Source organism: Chaetomium fimeti (assembly GCF_033439085.1).
Source record: "Chaetomium fimeti strain CBS 168.71 chromosome Unknown B0H64scaffold_8, whole genome shotgun sequence".
Classification (NCBI taxonomy): domain Eukaryota; kingdom Fungi; phylum Ascomycota; class Sordariomycetes; order Sordariales; family Chaetomiaceae; genus Chaetomium; species Chaetomium fimeti.
Genome location: NW_026944336.1, coordinates 1,086,103 through 1,098,597, shown reverse-complemented (window position 1 = coordinate 1,098,597; position 12,495 = coordinate 1,086,103). Strand labels below are relative to the sequence as shown.

General features: G+C 54.6%; 5 protein-coding genes across 5 annotated transcripts; all 5 read right to left on the bottom strand.

Annotated features, from left to right (window-relative positions):
- Positions 1–323: 323 nt before the first annotated feature.
- B0H64DRAFT_446045 (uncharacterized protein) lies at positions 324–584 on the bottom strand (the record flags this gene model as incomplete). The annotated part of the gene is made up of 2 exons (XM_062806887.1): positions 324–373; positions 422–584. 2 exons carry the CDS (start codon positions 582–584, stop codon positions 324–326), a joined length of 213 nt encoding a protein of 70 aa, XP_062655560.1.
- Positions 585–2,569: 1,985 nt separating this feature from the next.
- Positions 2,570–3,986, bottom strand: B0H64DRAFT_244497 (mating-type protein MAT alpha 1-domain-containing protein). The gene is made up of 3 exons (XM_062799895.1): positions 3,775–3,986; positions 3,468–3,687; positions 2,570–3,419 (listed from the first exon to the last, which is right to left on the bottom strand). The coding sequence occupies exons 2-3, from the start codon at positions 3,616–3,618 to the stop codon at positions 2,665–2,667; spliced, it is 906 nt and encodes a 301-aa protein (XP_062655559.1). The 5' UTR covers positions 3,619–3,687; positions 3,775–3,986; the 3' UTR covers positions 2,570–2,664.
- Positions 3,987–4,430: 444 nt separating this feature from the next.
- B0H64DRAFT_420225 (uncharacterized protein) lies at positions 4,431–5,085 on the bottom strand (the record flags this gene model as incomplete). Its single annotated transcript, XM_062805443.1, has 2 exons — positions 4,431–4,685; positions 4,759–5,085. 2 exons carry the CDS (start codon positions 5,083–5,085, stop codon positions 4,431–4,433), a joined length of 582 nt encoding a protein of 193 aa, XP_062655558.1.
- A 140-nt stretch (positions 5,086–5,225) lies between these two features.
- On the bottom strand, positions 5,226–7,078 carry B0H64DRAFT_244450 (uncharacterized protein). Its single transcript, XM_062799894.1, has 5 exons — positions 6,738–7,078; positions 5,959–6,675; positions 5,860–5,904; positions 5,712–5,810; positions 5,226–5,652 (listed from the first exon to the last, which is right to left on the bottom strand). Exons 1-5 carry the CDS (start codon positions 6,759–6,761, stop codon positions 5,470–5,472), a joined length of 1,068 nt encoding a protein of 355 aa, XP_062655557.1. The 5' UTR covers positions 6,762–7,078; the 3' UTR covers positions 5,226–5,469.
- Positions 7,079–9,504: 2,426 nt separating this feature from the next.
- Positions 9,505–9,988, bottom strand: B0H64DRAFT_307521 (uncharacterized protein; the record flags this gene model as incomplete). Its single annotated transcript, XM_062800128.1, has 2 exons — positions 9,505–9,859; positions 9,915–9,988. Coding segments are annotated over 2 exons (429 nt in total), but the record flags the coding sequence as incomplete, so codon positions are not given.
- Between the last annotated feature and the right edge of the window lie 2,507 nt (positions 9,989–12,495).

Here is a 12,495-nt window from a genome sequence, read left to right as displayed (position 1 = left end):
TACACCACCGGTAACTGATTGTGTTAAGTGGAGCAAACATTCTCTGGTCCCACTCGGCGCCGTCATGGCCCTGGGCCCGTCCGCAATATCCACCTCGGCAACTACACCTGTCTGGTCAGCTAACATATACAGATCAAGGCACTCCTCCAAAACTGGCAGCACGTCGTCAGGAGCACATTTTTATACAGCGGGAACGATCACACCTACTGGCCACGATCTGTTCTTCCTAGACCCCGTATTGGTAATCGACGAGCCCATACCGCTCGATACTATCGCAGAGGCTCATCAGGCCCTCCCCATTTTCTTCAGTCCATCTGGCGGGACTAGGGCTTGCCCGAGTTGAAGCTGCTGGCCTGATCGTCAGATGTAAGGCCTAGGCATATGCGGTCAGCCACGTTCCATTCTGTTGCAAAACACATACCTAATTTCTTCACATACGACAGAAGCCATTTCGAAACCCCAAGGAGGGAATCGCTAGCCGTCGCCAGCACACCATCTTGTATGTTTCGGAATATTTCCTGCAGTGTCGACTGGTACCGTGCGTACGCGTCGGCGAGGCCTACCGCATCAGCGTACTTCTTCATGGTGTCAGGAGCGGTTTGCGTAGTCGCTGTAGGCATGCTGCCGGCAGAATAGCCACGAAACCCAGCTTGTTAAGATACTTGGGGTGCTAGAGGATCCTGTCTGGGCCTGCAAATTGAAGGTGGTCCCCGTGCAGGCAGGCTGCCCATGGTCCGCCGTAGCGTAACGGTAGCCCGGCGTCATCATTGTTGCCGAAGGGCCTCGGTACGTGCTATACCCAGTCAAGCTGCCATCCACCAAGGTGTCTCTGGGGGCCACATGCTCTTGGACAGGCCATGAGTATGTCAAGAAACCCGGGGGCTACCATTGGTCCCTGATCTGCGCGTTGTCGGACGACCTTACCGGTGATTGCATGGGGGGTTGTATCCAGGCGACGGGCTGCCTTGCGGAGCTGGTGCGCAGAGGGACGCAAAGGTTGGCCGAAGGCTCCGCAGAGCGGTATCCCCGGCGATACGCCTCCCGGGACGGCCGATACGGCAACAAAGGCAGCGGACGGAATATGCAGTCGATCCGAAGCTTCTTTCATCTTGTGCATTTTCCGGTCATTGTCTTATACCCGACTTTCCGTGCCCACTCCTCGTTCCTGTCTATGCACGCGCCGGTGGCGAGACGCTCTAGACGCTCTCCAGAGATTGATTGTCGAGAGAATACTGCCTATCCCGCCGCCGCTCGTGCAGCCACTTCCAAAGTTCAACCTCGAAACTAACAGCCATACAACCCAAACACTGGACCAGAAGTAGACTTTCCCAACGACGTATAGCGCCTACAGTCGGTAATAGGAGTGTAAGGAGGTTGGACGCAATCCCCGAAATAGCTCGCGGTAAAGGAATTGTTTTCCCGCCGAGGTACACCTCAACAACAACAAAAACAACCCAACAGGCATGGAGACTCACTGGTGCAGCCTGTAGAAGATACGGAAAGTCGACCGCTAAGTCGGACCCCCTACTTGGCGGCCCCCCCAACTTTTCGTTATTCGTGTAAGCCATTGATACCCAACCTCCCTAACAACTTCAAACAACAACCACTTTACCAATTCAATTCCTTTACACTTCCTGTTTTGCATACTGATTCATTATTGCGAAATGCCCAACTACACTGAACAACAACTTCAACAGGCCCTTTTGCACTTGTAAGATGGCCGTACACTGGCTTCGGTTTCGAAAGATTGGTCCATTCCTAGGTCTACTTTGCAGAGCCGTTTGTAGGGCAACCAACCACGACTGGAAGCTTACGAAAGTTATCAAAGGCTTTCCAGGGTTTAGGAGAGCCGTTTAGCCGAGTGGGTTCTTACCTAGAAAGCCCTGGGTGTTGCACCTACCCATTCGCAAATCAAGGAGTTGGCCCAACGGATTCTTCAGGCCCGGGGAGACTCAACACCTCTCGGAAAACGTTGGGTAACCCGGTTTATCAAACGGTCTCCGGTTCTTGGAACTAAGAGGGCCCGGGTAATGGATCACACCCGTGTCAATGGAGCTACTACCAAAGTAATTCGCGGTTGGTGGCCAAACCTGGCCATCCTAGCTATCAAGGCTATTAAACTAGCCAATAGGTGGAATATGGATGAAACTGGTGTTATGGAAGGTATGGGAATGAATGGCCTGGTTGTTGGAAGGAGGAATAAGAGTGCTATTTTGAAGAAAGCCCCTGGTGGATCTCCTTCATCGAATGCATCTCGGCCACCGGCCAGTCGACTACTTGTGGACGGGGGATCTAGATAAGTCTATGGATAGAGGGTGCGGGCAAATGCGGAGAGCGGAACGAAAGGCGAGCGTCGGGCCGATCAGAGCATTGAGAGGTCCGTCTTTCGCCTCCACCCCTTCGTCTTTGTCCTTCTTGTCCTCCTTGTGCTCTCCCCTCTCCGCGAGCAAGCGCTGTGACAATGGGAAGACCTGATCTCGGAAATGGTGGCGACAGACAAACGGCGAGCCCAGAGACATTCCGCAAGCTAGCAAGCCATGCAGACTGAAATTACAGGGTTCGTAAGCTACTGTAGTATTAGCCAATGATATGGTGTGCCCTCCTTGTCAAAGGCTTTCTCATGGTTTGTGGCGTTGTCCACACGACCCGCCCCCTAGTTGTTGTTCATGGATCAGCAATATGCGCACCATTCCCCATGTCAATCGTGTAGAACTGGTTGCCAGGATTGGTCTGGTTGCCGAGGCTCCCATTGCATTCGCCCTGGGGGATCTTATCCAACATCGCATCGAGCTCAGGATCCTCGTTCTGAACCGCGAAGAACGGGTCGGTTGCCGCAAGGTCAGGAAGCTGGTGAACAGTGACACCCTGGGTGATGAGAGGGTGGGTCGTGGTGACCTGAAACAGCGCCGACATGGCCATATGTGGGTTATACTTCGCAAACTGGTAGAATCCCTCCATGGTGTTGTGGGGATTCACCACTGGCCCCGTCTGTGTGTTGACGCAGATAACATCGTTGCTCAAAGCGGTGAGTTTTGCAATGATCGGAAGCCGGTTGGTAACTGGCAGGCCGCCGTTAAGGCAGTTTATAAACAGGCCAAGTCCGTTCATCGGCTGGTGACAGCTCTGGATCCCTCGAACTGCAGTGCGCTCGAGCTTGTGTGTGCCGTCGTCGTGCTGGATTAGTTTCCAACCTAGGGCCACCAGGTAGCTCTCGCGGACAACAATCCCCATGTGCTTGATGGCAAACTGAATCCAGTTCTGCAGCGTAACGTTCTCGCCCGACAGAAACTCTCGGATCGCCGAATACACGGCACACATAAAATCCCACTCCTTGTGGAACGGGTCCTCTTTCCAAAGTATCGTCATGATAGGCGACTTCTCTTTCTGCGTGAGCTGGGAGAAGAGCCACGAGTAGTATGCTAAGGAACGTTAGAATGAGCCACGAAATCGTAATTTACCGGACTTACCACGATAACCCATAAACCCGTTGACCTTCTTCTTGGCGGGTTGCCGCTGGTTTTCGGTGCGCATCATAGTTGAGAGTGCTTTCATGGTCGTCTCGCGATCTCCTTCAGTAAGGCCTTTGAAGGTTTGGATGATCTGGTTGATGTCCGCCATTGCTGGTCAATGGTGCAGTGTGTTGTGGTGTTGAGGGTCGAAAAGTCGATTGTTTTTGAATGGTTGAAGCTTAGCGAAACTTTAGTCCCAGAGGAATGCAAGGAGAAAAAGCACCAACGTTTGGTTGGAGGCTAAAGATCAAGCCGGTTCGCTTACCCAAGACGATATAGGCTTTAAGTCAGTCCCTTTGTCCATTTCTCCCTCGGTATTAAAATTGGTGTGGCGGGTATATCTTCAGCACGCTGATCTAGCGCGAGAAGGGTGACAATGATATCTGTAGGCGGCAGAACAAAGGCAGTCTGGAAGTGTAGGACCCCGCATGTGGGGCCTTGCTATGAGTCTTAGCAGATCAGCTTGGAGGCGTTCTCCAAGTGTTCAGCGTCCTAACTTCAGCAGCTAAAGCGGGACCTGCTGGTTGAGGCTGCGTGGTGTTGTTAGTCGAGTCCTTCCACCGCGATTGCTCCATTATCTCCTCCACGTTCTATCCCAGTCTTCCTGTTGGCATTGCGTGTTTGATCGTTGCTTGCACTTCCTTCATATGTGACCAACGCCTTGGCTCCGATGGTGCTTTTCTTCCTAGTACTCGTCTTGCCACTGAGCATTGCAGTGCAAGCATGGTAACTTGGGATGGGCGGCCTTGCGGACAATTATGTAACTACCTAACCAAGCGACAGGCTCTGTTCCAGCAAATAGAAAGTATATTACAACAGGATATTACGGCAACCGTACCTAGGATTCGGATAGAGCAGCGTTTGGTGTTGAACGTAATGCTAATGATATAGTCCGCAATCTAGCAGATATAAATTTTACATTTAAGCCCGATATTTGGTGATGCGGCCCGACGCCACCCTTGATCCCCTAGAGCCATTGCGTTTTTTTGCGTAGAGGGCTGACAGACGCTGTAACAACGAAGCAAGGTACCCTGAGAACCTCTTCGTCTTGTGGAGATCAATCCTCGTTTTGTCTCGGAGCGTATAGGTGCGGAACTCCTCAAAAGTGCCCCACGCTTCGGCACGTTTGCCCGTCCGCCGCGCATCTATGAGGTCGACAATGTTGACGAGCGTATTCTTCAAGTTTTCTTGCACTCGGTGGCCGAATCGCTCGGTTCGATGCCGACCTCGTGACATAGGGCTTGGTAACCTGGAGCGTTTTCTCTTCTCCGCCGAGCTCTTCTTCGTTGACGTCGTCTAGTTGTTGCGGCAGCGAGAAGTAGTGGAGTTCCAGTTTCTCCCTTATCGCGATGGTGCGCTGTCGGGTGTATTCCGAGGAACCGGGAACCCACCGCTGGGATGAGGCGACGCAGGCGAACGAGTCGTCAAAAGATGCCGCATCGTTGGGCGTGAAACGCTCAAACTTGGCGAAGTGGGACTGCGAGGCGGCGGGGCCCCACCGTGTCCCTCGTTCACGGAAAGATTGGAAGTGGTTTACTTGAGACCAAATGGCGTCGTGTGGTTCTCTTGGGCCCATGTCGGATTTTTCACGGGAGCCAATAGGTTCTACCACACTGTATTACACAGCAAAGCCTGGGAGTTTCTCACGCCGGAGCTCAGGTAGGTTTCGTCAAAGGGGGTTAAGGTTGTATCAGCCCTGCAGGGATCTTGCGCTTTGGTCCGGTTCGACGGATGACATAATTCCCAACAGATTGTCATTATAAGAGCGACAGATGGAGAGAGGCGCTGCGGGCTGGAAATCAGTTTGCACTGGACCGATTTCCGAAACTGAATTTCATCCTGCAGCACCCGAAAGTCGCTGCGGAGTTAAATGGACCGTCATAACTCCGTCATAACTGCCCCAAAACCCCGAAGGGTTTTTCTGTACTCGATCTCAAACGAAACGCAGAGGCTCTAAAGCCTACCAATCCCGCTCGCCGTCGAACTCGAGACAGTATTTGCGGCCCTCCGCTTCTAGGAAAATGGGGACATCGGGGATATCCTCTCCCAACAAAGCAATCCCTGCCAAGTCTGGGGCATTGATCTCAGCATTCAACGCCTCGAGTCTTGAGAGACCCAAGAGGTCATATTCCGGGCAAGGAATCTGGTTGATCACAATCAGCTTCACACTCAAGCCCGTGGATGCCCAAAGATGTGACGTACCTCACTCATATCCTCCAGACACAAGATCGCTGCCTCCTCGGTTCTCTTCCAGCCCCTGAAATAATGGGACAAGCGGCACTGGACTCTTCTAGTCCTGGCCTGTTTTCGTGTCAGTACTTGCCTTTCCGCTAAGATAGAATGTACCCACGGCTCTGATGGCCTCCGGGAGACGTGGTCGAGGGAATCGGAGAAACTGTTGGATGATGTCAGTATACTGAATAGCTTTCTTCCATTATTAGTAACTCACTCTCTCAAACATTTCGCGATAATTATCATAATCGCGGCGGATCTCGGGTTGTACCCAGGTAATGGTAGTCGGAAACATGAGCCTGAAGTACGGTTGCGGCTTGCGCTCCCTGAACAACTCTGGTCTCACTATCGGGCCTGGCTGGAGGTTTCCAAAGAACTTGTGCCATGGGTTGCCTGGAACATGCCTCAACGGATGAACCAAGCTCTCTGTGTGCCAGTACTGAATCAACCTCTCCGTCTCCTCATTATCGTCCGCTGGGTCGGGGACGTCGCTCTGCTCAACATGGCCGTACTTGTGGAGAAGAAAGTCGCCATAAACCTTGACGTCCTCGTTGTAGATGAGGCCACAGTCCCTGCCCGGGTAGGTTTCGGCTGTCTTGTAAAGCAGAAGAGTGGCGAGAAGCTCCTTCACTAGCGCTTGGGATTCCTTAACTTGTTTTTCCAGAGATTCGTCCCCTCCCGAAGCAAGTCGAGTCCTTCTCTGTTGAAAATTGAGAAACTCGAGTATGGCGTTTGACGCCGCGAGAAAGTGACAAACGGTCTTGACCACAGCAGGCTGATCGACGATCACCAGCGAAGGAGATTGTGCGACCCTTTCGGTGGTTACCAAAAATAGGCTGGCCGTTTGCAAGATGTCATCGAAGGAGTTCTCAAACGTCTCAATTTCCGTTGCAATAGCGGAGCGAATGTATTGAGCTTGTAAACGCAGAACAACCTGAGAATGAGAAGTTGACTGTGTCAGCAAAGTCCTTAAAGTCTACCCAATTAAACACTCACTTGACCAAGTGCGTGGCGATCCATTTGTACACCGCGGGATTGGAAAGATCGGTTGATGAGAAATAAAAGTGAGGGTAGCACCGAGGGAATTCAAAGCTTCGAGGGAGCTCGTCCCGGTGGTACCCTAGAGCTAACCGATTTACTTTGCCTGGAGGAACATTTATGCCTGGAGGAACATTTATGCCTGGAGGAACATTTATGTTCCGAAAGGTTCCTTTTCCGAGAAAAACCATGACCATAAAGATGGCTTGCTCAAGCACGGACCAAATCCCCATAAAAAACCCCATAAAAAAAATCCGTGCCGTTTTCCCCCGTATACTGTGAAGTTTTTACTGCCATTATCCTAATGATTGTGGAAGGAGCCATCTTGTTTTGCGTGGAGGAAGTTGTCTCTGACGATGAGCGTCTCGAAGTTGGGCTTGGCAGTGGTGGTGCACGGACGGTCTGTTAGGCCGGTCTCCCTGAAATTCAACTGTGGGGCTGGCCCCGGTTTATAAGGACCAATGAGATGGCGCACCCCTCGGTAGCTTCACCGACAACCACGAAAGGATGCAGATTGCAGGCCAACAAGGTGAGAAGGAAAATAAAAATATCAATTGGAAGTAGCTTATTCCGCTAGAAAGTCGCTACCAGAACAGAGCTACGGCAGAGAGGCGTGCTACGATCCGAGCTCGGAAATCCCAGGGTCTCGCCAGAGCGCCGCGTCCTCTACGTCATCGGTTTCAGTACCCTGCCTAGATCCAGGCATGGCCTCCCATTCCGGAAACCACGACTCGTGCCTATGGTCTGTTTCGAAGCGCCGTCTGGTCTCCTCGCCCCGTCGTTCCAGCTTGAGGATGGCGTCCCTCATGTCTTTGTCGAGCACGTTCTTCGGCTCGATGAAGTCACTGCGCGCCGGTTTCCGAAACAGATGCAGCCCGTCCCAGCTCTGCGCTCTCGACAGCTGCACGTACAAGCTCATGAAGCTCGGTCGAGTCGCCGTACCGCTCGAGTGGACGCCTTTGAGGTTGACGAGGACGTCCGAGAACTGCTTTCCCTGGCTCTTCTGATCCGTCATGGCGAAGGCCGGCGTGCAGAGAGGCCCAGTTCTGTGGGTAACCCACCGAAAGCCCGGCTTGCCCCTCCATCTGGCTCCCTTGCCCCGCATTTGGCTCGGGATGGCGACCGTCTTGCTCTTGATCAAAATGGTGCCGTTGGGGAGCCCGGGGATGGCGAGGTCCGCGCCATCGTCTGACTGAAGGAGGACGGCCACCGGCGGTCCAAGATGAAGAGTCACGTCATTGGCGAGGGCGATGGTGCCGGCGGCGAGGTCGGGAAAGATGTCGACGGCCTTAAAAGGTGCCCCGTTGACTACCTTCAGCCCGACAAACTGGTTCCGAGTCACCACCACCGGCATGCCTTGCGCGTAGAAGAACAGGCCGGGGGTCGGCAGCTGTGAGTCGTCTCCGTGGCGGAGCACGTGGCATAGCTCCCCCGCACTCAATCGCTTCCCCGACTCAGTATCGTGCTTGGCCGCGAAGACTGAGATGTGCTTACCGTGGGCACGGGCCCACTGGACGACGGCTGCCATGTTCAGGTCCCACCGGTCCTGGTTCAGGGGCGTGATGGCTCTCAGGCCATCTACGAAGGAGGACTTGCACGACGGTGTATAGAGGCGTTGGCTCAGCCGCTGGAAGTCCTGCTCGGTCTGCTCGCCACTGCGCAGGCGCCGGAGGAAGCCCCGCAGGCTTGGACAGCCGGCCGCGCGGACTTGTTCGCGGAGGATGACGACGTTCGTGAACTGGAGGAACAGCTTATGCGCAGCTAGGTGCTTTGCCGAGCTATCCGGTCTCTGTCCGCCGCGGTCCCTAGGCATAGGCAAGAGGAGGCTGGTATGCAGAACAGGGTCGAACTGGAAGAAGTCGCCGAAGAACAGGACCATTGGGATCCCGCCAAACGGTCGATGCTGATCATCTCTGTACTGCTTCAGGCGGCTGTCCGCCGCCGCGAGCGTGAGACCGCCCACCTGGCTGATCTCGTCGATAACCAGCATGATCATGTTTTTCCACCGCAGCTTCTCTTCTTCCGAGACGTTCTTTGCTGTCGCTGCCCTGCCCTCGAACGCAATGTTTGCCGCCGAGTGCAGCGTCACTCCGCCGATGAGCGCGGCCGCGTTGCCGCTGGCGCCCGTCAGGAGCAGCGTGTGGAGACCGTCCTTCAGCCGGAACATGTCCTTGATGGCGTGTATGACGCGAGACTTGCCCGTGCCGCCCTCGCCGCCGATGTATTGGAAATGCTGCCGACCCCCCTCTTCCCGCAGGCGTGTGCCGCGCTCGTCAAGAAACGCTGCCGGCAGCAAGACCGCCATCGATTGGAGCTTGTTCAAGGTCCAGTGCCTTGTGAGCCCCGGGGCCACATCGACGTATGTTGCATAACGGCCAAGTTCGAGCCGCATCTGTCCGCCCGGGCCGACCCCTTCTGGAGGTCTTTCGCTTCCGCGAATGGGCCGCCATGGGCTCCCCGGGGGCCCATCATCATGCGCAGAAGACGAATTGGTTTGCCTACCCTGAATAATTGCCGTCACGCTGCTGTCCTTTTTCTTTTGGACCTTCAATACCGCGTCGATCTCCTCGCGGCTGGGTAATCCCATGCCGCGGAAAGGCGAGTCTTGGATGTCCTGTAGCACGGTATAGAAATGGCGACCACGCTGGGCAGCAGTGTTGTCGTCCTGGCTTGGGTCAACTGCCCTCGCCTCGTCGTCCAAGCGCCTCAGCGCCGAGGTCGCCGCCATATCCTTGATTTCGCTACGTCGGACCGCGGATAAGACATCCAGGAAGGCTTCGTAATGGTCCTGTGGATCGATGCTCTCAACATCCACCCCGACTCCGTCATCGTCCCCCGCCCGGGCATCAAAGTCAAACCCGTCGACGACGTCCTCGGATTCCTGTTCCAGGCCTTGGAGCTTTCGATCCGCACGGGCATCGTCCGCCGAGACGCGTAGCAGAGCGATGTTCTGGACGTGTGAGCGGAGTCGGGCACCCAGATGCCCCTCGAGCGATCGCCAAAGTCCCGGTATATCGTCCGCTGGCCCAGCCTGAAACCTTTCCCATGGAACGAAGAGGGCGAGGTGCAAGACTGCGTTTCTGTATGTGACTTGTAAACCCTTTTCTTTTACGACAAGAGGATCATGGTACCTACCTCCTTACAAATGTCTCGTCCTGCTCTTCGAACTCGTCTGTGAGGCGACCATGAAAAACGGGTACTACTGTCCTGTTCGGAGTTCGGAGGCATTGAATCCATCCTTTGCAGACTGTTGCCGATGGTGGAAAAGGAACCGAGGTCGGGTCTCGCCGGTGACAATGCTCCTTTTTCAGGACTACAAAGGATACGTAGTCATAGAAACAGAGGTGCTTGAAGATCGGCCCGCGGTGCTTGTACGCTTCCAGATAAGAGAGCTTGAAGCCGCTTTCTCCGAAGTAGACATTGTTTGGGTACGGCTCTTGACCAACGTTCGCCAATGCTTCTCGCAGACCCGGCCACTATCTAGCACAGGCCCAGTACAAGGAGTTCAGATATATCCAGCTCCAGGCAGTGACGTTCGTGAAGTCGGTCTCGAAACCGAGCAGATAGCCAAGCACCTCGGGATGTGAGAGCTCTCTGCTCGTGTGGATTCGATTTGCGACTCGTAGGAGGAACGATTTGGTGGCTTCTCCCATCGCCGACGGCGCAGCCGAGCCGTCTAGCTCTCCTTGCTGCTGCAAAGCCAACTCCAGCAGGTCCTCTGCATGAGCGAGTCGCTTCCACATCGGAGCGTTGAGCTTCGAGGCGTAGTTGCAAATGTAGTGGACGAGCGCCAGCCCCTTTTTCCGCGTAAGGATTGGTGATATGTCAGTATTATGCCGAAGACCCACGGCCATGCTCTGGTTGTACTGATTGACCATCTGATGATCCCGTTTCACCTCGAGCAGGCCGTCTTCCATAAAGCTAGTCTCCGGCACGAGTTTCCACGGAGCCCGGAACCGACATAGCTGCGCTTTGCATTTCTCCGTACCCGACTTGAGAACTTCCTTGATCGAGTACTTCACACACGTAGCGGTATGGTGATGGACTTGGCAGCGAGACGCGACGAAGTTGGCTTCGCGCTCAAACCCCCCCGATAGCCACTCCGCGTCGTGAATCATCTCGGGCTCTACCACGGTGGTCTTCTTGCCACTCTCCGTTGCCTCCTTCGCCAGGGCCTCGTCCAGGGTCCCGGTGAATACGTCATCCACGAAGCTCTTCACTTTGGACCGGTATACCCCTTCGTCGGGGTTGGCCATATCGCGGACGAGATTCGCCAGATCTAGGTTCCCGTCCAGCCACAGCAGGCCGTGCAGGTGAAGGGCCGCGCGGTCGTTGGTCTCTACCGTGGCGTAATAGTGACTGACGTTCCCGTATATAGAAGGCCGCCCAACGCGAACGTAGTGCTCAAAAAACAGGGAGATCTCGCGGAAGAAGAAAAGAGTCGAGCTCAGAGGATCGTGGACCGAGAGGGTCGTCACCTGCAGCGCCGTGGACAGTGCGCTGAGAAAGGCTCTGGCGGCCTCGCCATCCCGTCCCCTATGCGCCGCAAGCTTCAGCTTGACCGGGTTGTTGATGTCGTTTGGGTTGAGCGTAAACCAGATAGCCGTGAGGCCGAACGCCACGATCATGGACCAGATCTTCTTCCGCATCGACAGGCGGCTCTCGTTTGATAATCGATGTCGGCTACCGTATAGAGAGAGCTCCTTCATAACTGCAAGGACGTCCGTCCGTCGTCTTTCCCGTCTCAGACATCTCCTTTTGCGCCTCCCTCAACCGCTCGGGTGTCAGCCTTCGATGGATTCCCTCAACGCGTCGGAAAGCCGACCGCTTCAAGCGTCCCTGGCCGATTCGTCGATTCCGGGACCTTACAAGAATGTTGAAGATGAGGAACCCAAACATGGGGTGCTGGGCAAAATGCCCACCGTGTCTCTGCAGGACGACCTTGGCCCACGATTCTAGCGTCATATCTCGCAATAGGGGATTGACTGAGCCTCCCTCTTCGTTGCGGTCCGCCACCCGGGGTCCGCCACGCCCATACGGAAAGCAAGAAGGGAACGTCTTGGGGAAATAGTCGGGAGAGAACGCGTCGGCAAACTCACTACCGCGCGATATCCGGATGAACGGCCGTTCCGAGGAGCCATAGACCTGCATCGAGGGTGCCTCGCCAGGACCAGCCTCATAGCGGTCATCAGATTCGCGCTCAGCCTCTAACGCTAGACTAATGAATTCCAGCTTATCCTGCTCTGCGAAGGTGGCCTGGTCGTCGATCGGAAACATGGCCGAAGAGCGTAACTCAAACACCCGCTCTTCCGTTTCTTCGGCCACTGCGTCCTCCGAACTGGCGGTGGGTTCGATAGGCGTGGCCTCGGAAGGGACCGGACTGTGCTTGGATCTATCTGCTAATTCCGTCGCAATGTCCTCACCGGGTGCACCTGGGGTCCTCAGGTGTTTGAAAGAGGCGTTGGCATGGTGACTTTGTCGTAATTAATTCTGGACATGTTGACATAAGGTGAAGTGTATGATGGGGCTCCACGATGGACATCGACACTCTTTTAACCTTCCCAACAAACCTGAACTGGAAACTTAGTTCAACTTCAATCCAGGAGTCAACTCAAGCCAGCGCGCCAACGTTCATTTTCCTCTCCTCGTTCTTCATAGATCAAAACATAACACCAAGCAGGCCCCCACCATCATATCTGGTCCTCGTCAACGAATC

What these genes read in the sequence shown, in the direction of transcription:
- B0H64DRAFT_244497 (XM_062799895.1), bottom strand. Translation starts at nt 3,618, where the DNA reads ATGGCGGACATCAACCAGATCATCCAAACCTTCAAAGGCCTTACTGAA. An exon ending in CGGGTTTATGGGTTATCGTG is followed by an intron (nt 3,420 to 3,467) that starts GTAAGTCCGGTA and finishes AACGTTCCTTAG; the next exon opens with CATACTACTCGTGGCTCTTC.
- B0H64DRAFT_244450 (XM_062799894.1), bottom strand. Translation starts at nt 6,761, where the DNA reads ATGGATCGCCACGCACTTGGTCAA. An exon ending in ATCGCCACGCACTTGGTCAA is followed by an intron (nt 6,676 to 6,737) that starts GTGAGTGTTTAA and finishes TCTCATTCTCAG; the next exon opens with GTTGTTCTGCGTTTACAAGC. An exon ending in TCCCGGAGGCCATCAGAGCC is followed by an intron (nt 5,811 to 5,859) that starts GTGGGTACATTC and finishes ACACGAAAACAG; the next exon opens with GCCAGGACTAGAAGAGTCCA.